The sequence below is a fragment of the Muntiacus reevesi genome, chromosome 2, assembly GCF_963930625.1.
Source record: "Muntiacus reevesi chromosome 2, mMunRee1.1, whole genome shotgun sequence".
Lineage (NCBI taxonomy): Eukaryota > Metazoa > Chordata > Mammalia > Artiodactyla > Cervidae > Muntiacus > Muntiacus reevesi.
The window spans coordinates 253,414,163-253,420,162 of NC_089250.1; the positions used below are offsets into that span (position 1 = coordinate 253,414,163).

The 6,000-nt window shown below is 43.9% G+C and overlaps 1 protein-coding gene across 1 annotated transcript in view; it reads left to right on the forward strand.

The window, feature by feature from the left end:
* The window catches only part of ZNF536 (zinc finger protein 536), a 389,554-nt gene extending 384,173 nt beyond the window's left edge, over nucleotides 1–5,381 (forward strand). The window contains exon 6 of the mRNA XM_065920555.1: nucleotides 5,137–5,381. Within this exon, the coding sequence (XP_065776627.1) occupies nucleotides 5,137–5,381 (245 nt within the window). The remainder of the gene's footprint in view (nucleotides 1–5,136) is intronic.
* Nucleotides 5,382–6,000: the final 619 nt, after the last annotated feature.

Consider the following 6,000-nt stretch of genomic DNA (forward strand, 5'->3'; position numbering starts at 1 on the left):
GACTGGGGTGGGTGCCCTTACTCTTTTAAATTCAATCCCAGAAAGGCTGTTAGACTCGACTCTGTCTTAAAGCCTTTGCTACTTCTTAGAAACTGATGGACAGTAGTGGCATCTTCATCTCCACCTATACACCCAGGTGAATGGCTCCCTCCACCTCCAGTATGCCAAGGTGGTGCAGGCAGTATGGCTGGTCTTTCTTCTCATTAAAACGTGCCGGATGGAAGTTTGCAGCGTGTCACCCTGAGGGCTTCTCCTCAGGGGATGTGTTGACCTATCTCCATTCGGAGATCTGATTTCCCTGGAGCCCAACACCCACCTTAGCAGGAAAGTAAGAAAGCTCCCCTCGGATTTCCATGGCCCCCTCGCTGCCTCTGCCTTCAGGTGGGTCCTTTGTTCTGTCACCTGAATTGGAAAACCACAGTGGGCATTTCAGTGGAGCTCTCAGCTGTGGGGTTTGTTCTGAAAGTATAGGATATGTTCTCTGACCCAAAGGTAACAGATCACTGAGTTTGTGCCAATACCAGGGGCTTCGCATGGACAAATGGTATAGAGAAATTGGAAACTTTTCATCCAGATTTAGCTAGACTGGGAAATGAATCAAGTTTCCAAAAGTGCTTTGCATACCAACAGCTTTCTGCTTGGGAGTAAATGTTCCCATCACCAAAGGATCAACCTTTCACTTACATCCTCTTCTCAGGGGAACACAATGCTTTCTTCTGGCCCCAACTCGGCTCCTCACAATCACCTTCCCTCAGGATGGATGTCTCATTTCTTCAAAACTTTTCTTCTACCTCGGTCTCATGGGAACCTAACAAACCACTTAGAAGGGTGTGTGTGTGTGTGCGTGCGTGTATGTGAATCCTAAAAATAACATATAGTTCTTATAAGAATTTTAGAGAATTAGGAGATCTGAGTACCTTATACACATTTGAAATTTGTTTTAAAGTCAAACCATCCAAGTTCACTCTATTTTAAGTTATTCATCTGAGCTATGGGGTTGATATTTTTGACATAACAGCCATAAAGCTCAAATATGAGGATAGAGATACAAACATCTCTGTGAAAACCTGTGGGACAGAGGCCTTTGGGATCTTCAGGTACTACCATTACCTACAGTGCTTCTATTTACAAAGTACAATGTAAGATCAAGATTTATCATGGTTCCAATATTGTATAGACTTCCTTCTACAAATGTACACATGCATAACATTATACCTTTATGTATAACTTCTCAGTTCCCTGAAGTTAAAATAAAAACTACTTCAATACTAATGGTTTGACCACTGAAGTATCCAAACATGCCAGAATTATTGTACATCTTTGACTCTCCCAAAGTACAGAGATTCAAATATAATCATAGGATAAAAATAATAATTAATATTTAAAATCAGTTGGTGACAAAATTATACTAAGTGCCTTTATACCAAGTTGGCCAATTCAAAAAAGCTTTTATTGTAAATAAAGGTGATATCTGAGGTTCTCTGTTTGGTTTGACAAGATGCATGTGGTTCCCACAGTGACATAATTTGCAGAGAGAGTGGCTTTCAAAGTTTGTAGCACAGATTTATATAGAAATAATAATAGGAAGTATAATAGGCAACTTTGACAGTTGGGGGAAAACAGTGGAAGAATGTAGGAACCTGATGAATCACGGTGATCCAAAGTAGATTTATTAAACAAAACCATGGTTTGGTCATTTGCTTCCTGGTTCTGCAAGCCTCTTTGGATTATGGTGCGAGAGTTTTGATTTTATTTATTTATTTTTAATTATTATTTGGAGTTTTTAGCTCCAAAGTCTTGTCATGATGATTTTCCCCATCAGTAACTTATTGCCATAAAATAAGTGAATTGATGAGTTAGCCCCAGCTTTATCTGAGCTATGGTAATTAGGATAGCATCACCTTTCCTTTGTGAACTGTGGCAGAGCTGCCCTTGGTGGGAACCCAGAAGTTATAGTCCATTTATGAGAAGCTTTGGACAAAACTTTAGAAATGTTTCTTAGGCTTCCTGAGGGAAGTCTCAACTCTTCTCTCAGGTTCTCTGAATGAACTTGAGTTGGTTCCTACGCCTCCAGCTGCAGACTTGGACCGTCCTTCCTTCTTTCTCCCACTCAAGAGCTGCCCTATCAGAGAACCTCAATCCACCTCACTGAGCCCTGGACATAACTTCATGTCCACAGGGATGATGACTTTGTGAGTTGGATGGTTGAGCCTTGGGATCTGTTGGAAACTCACTGATGCCCAGCTTAGCACTGACGAAGATTCATGATTATGGTGGGGATAACGGACATGGCTTTTCCTAATCCACCGCCATTGATCAACACCATGATTCTTCCCTTCAGTCTATACTTTGACTCCAACATAATGAAAAGTAGGGCCATGCACACTATTCATAAATATCCTAAGTCCACTAGAAACAGAGCCTCAGTTCTCCTTCTGCACCAACCCAGAGTCTTCCCTGTCATCTATATGAGGGTGTGACCAAGCCCTAAGGGTGGGGTTGGATAGCAGGAAGGCAGGAGGCAAATTGTACCCACAAATCGTGCTCTTCTTGCTGTGGTAGGCCATGTAGAAGGGCCAAGAGCAAGTATGATCCACTCCATGGACTTACGCAAGTAGAAAAGTTGATCAAATTCAGTCTCATGTTAGGTACAATAGAAACAAAAGATGAGAAAACTCTATCTGAAAATTTGTAATTCCTTCAAAAAAAAAAAAAAAAGGCAAGGGGAAACAGTAAAATAATAATGCAATCCCTGCAAACAGTTCATACCTGCTTGTTCTGTGCCAAGCAGAGAACTTGGCACCGGTGATGTTAAGATGGCTATGCTTCCTGCCTCAGGAACTCACAGTCTATCCTGGCGGCCAACGCACACACACCGCAGCCACACATAACAGCCTTGAAAGGAGAATGGGGTTTGGGTCTGCAGAGAACAGAAGTGATATCTCAGGAAGAAGGTAGCACAGTCAGAGTATGGGGACCCTGCAGAATGAAGCCCGTCTGCAGAGACCATCTAGTGGTTTGGTTTGGAGTGGGCAAACAGGGGAGGCTCCTGGAGACGGGAGAGATGTTGGGGCTGAGCTTAAAGGCGAGGGGGTAGGTGGTCATTAAAGATTTGGATAGGGAACTCAGAGCTGAGCTTCTGCTTTAGGTACTCACTCTGGTATACCTGGGGAGGATGGGCAGGAAGTGGGGAAACGGGAAGCAGGAAGCTCTCCTGCAGGCTGCCATGTTCATAGCCTAGCATGAGCTGGTGTATACTGGACCAGGCGCAGAACAGGAGTATGGGAAGTAGAAAGAGTCAACAGATAGAATGGATTTGACCTGGGGACCAACTGGCTAGAAGGGAAGATGGGGAGAGCTAATTCCCGAAGCCCACTAAGAAAGGAGCAAGAATCTAGCGCTGTGTGCAATTTGGTGAGGAAATGAATTTCAGTTGCAAACATTTGGTTGCTCTCCAGTTTCTCAAAAACAAGACTGCTTTGCTAAGTAGTTACACAGGACTTCTGCTATTATGCTCTAGAAAAAGTGATGAATATGCTGTTCAGATGTTTTCTGGGGTAAACAATTGGGCCCATTTATTTGCTTGTTTATTTTCCTTAGCAAATGAAACCCAGCGCTGGGTCTTGACCTCTCTGGGTGCTGGGTGGGACAGCACTCATGGACTTCCAGGAACAGCATAGCCACAGCTTCCCAGCATTGGGCAGAATGCATTGTCCCATTATAACTTCCCAAACTAGATGCTTTACTGGTTCCTAAAGATAGCAGAGATGTGTGCATGTCTGTGGTGTATCAGAACAGAGAAATGAAGCCTGAAGGAGCAGGTGGATTTTCACAAGAATCCATCTTCTGTTCTTATTTACAGCCTTTCTAGAGAAGTTTGATTCCGGGCATCACCATTCAAAATTGAACTTCTTTATAACTAGGCTGGCCTTAATTATCTGAGTGTCCCAGTTCTTGTCTGATACTTTCTGCTGCCTCCTCTTGAAACAGAGCTTCCAAATTCCTCCAGCTTGGCACTTCCACTCCACCGAAGAGCAAGGCTTAGGGAACATCCCTCTCTCACCCCACCCCAAACACTCTTCCTGGTCACGCTTGACTTGCTTATCAGTAGAGTTGGTGGGGACATGAGGAAGTGAATTGGCTTGGAGATCTGAGTCAGAATCCCAGATGGAGGGACTTATGGGTTTTTTTGTGCGGAGTTTGAGTAAACTCCGGGAGTTTGTGATAGACAGGGAGACCTGGCGTGCTGCAATTCATGGGGTCGCAAAGAGTAGGACACGACTGAGGGATTGAACTGAAATGAACTTAACTGAGGGTCACAAAGTCTAGTCCAGGGCTCAAATCCACCTCCTGTCTGTTCTCATACAGCCTGTGGAGCTAAGAATGGTTTTTACATTTTTAAATGGTTGGAAAAAAAAGCCCAACAAGAATAATATTTCATCACATATGAAAATTATATAAAATTCAAATTTCGGTGTCCATAAATAAAGTTTTGAATTTCATCAACAAAAAGTTGGAAATTTATTTCCTCTCTTGTTATATAAGTATCTACGTCATATCTTTGATCTTGGCCTGCAAAGTCTAAAATCCTTGCTATCTTACTTTTTATAAAAGAATTTCCAGGTGTTGGAACTTTCTTTTCTCTCACCTGAAAAGGCTGAATTAAAAACCCTGGCTAGGATGGAAAGATCTTTTAAATCCTTGTCCAAGTTATCATTATTATTATTTGGTAGCTTATTGTTTGAGGCTTCCCTGAAGGCTCAACAATAAAGAAGCCGCCTGCCAATGCAGGAGACATGGGTTCAATCCCTGGGTTGGGAAGATCCCCTGGAGGAGGAAATGGCAACCTGCTCCAATATTCTTCCTGGAGAATCCCATGGACAGAGGAGCCTGGCGGGCTATGCAGTCCACGGGGTCGCAGAAGAGTCAGACATGACTTAGCAACTAACTGCAGCTTATTATTTATCCAAGTAAGTTATTACTTATCCAAATAGATATATTGGCTGCATCTTTATTCTTTGCCATTTGACCTTTGCAATAATGATAATAATGGTAATAATGATCATGGTCCTTTGAGTGCTGGGAACCGGGGAGGGGTACGCAGCAGAACTGACCGGCCACTCTTTCTGCCCGTAGGTCACAGGCCTTTCCAGTGCCGCTACTGTCCCTACAGTGCCTCTCAGAAGGGAAATCTGAAGACCCACGTCCTCTGTGTCCATCGCATGCCTTTTGACAACAGCCAATACCCCGACCGCAGGTTCAAGCGCTCCAGAGTCGACTCAGAGGCTTCTGGGAATTTCGAAGACCCCGCAGCTGTCAAGGCGGGGAGCTCAGCGGAGTTAGCAGAGGAAGGCAGCAAGGCCCAGGAGGAGCGCAACTGAGCCAACCAATTCGGAGATTGCAATATTATTTTACACAGTTTTCAGATTATGCATCTGGTAAAAGAGTTTGCTAACTGCATTCCAAGGGGAAAAATCATGTACAACCCCCACTAGTGTATAGAACATTTAAAAATTTTAAAAAGATATCTATATATATATTAAAAAAAAAATCCCCAGCCCTTGAAAATGGCTGCTAAACTGTTACCCGGCAACAAGTACTTCCAAACAATGCAGGTGGGAGAAAAGGGATTTCAGAAATGCTTGGTGTCCTCCGAGCTCAAGAAAGCTGGGGGGCCCTTCCAACGCTAGAGTCGCCTATGTCCAAAAATCAAGCTCTTAACTGCAAAACGATGCCATCTAAATGATTTAGTGTTGCCTTGAAGATGGAGGGGCTGTGTTTTCATTGTTGAAAACACCTCTATAATCTGACACCAGCTGCTGTCATCTGCCTCGCACCCTAATGGGATGTGTTGGGAGGCAGTCGCGGTGCCAGTCAGACTGGAGCGGTCACTGCAGAGAAAATCAATTCACGTGGTGTCGTAACTGCACTCTTGGAGAAATCTTAGCCGGCCCGCAGCCAGCGCCAGGGCAGACCAGCTCTGCAGAGGCTTGCCATCTT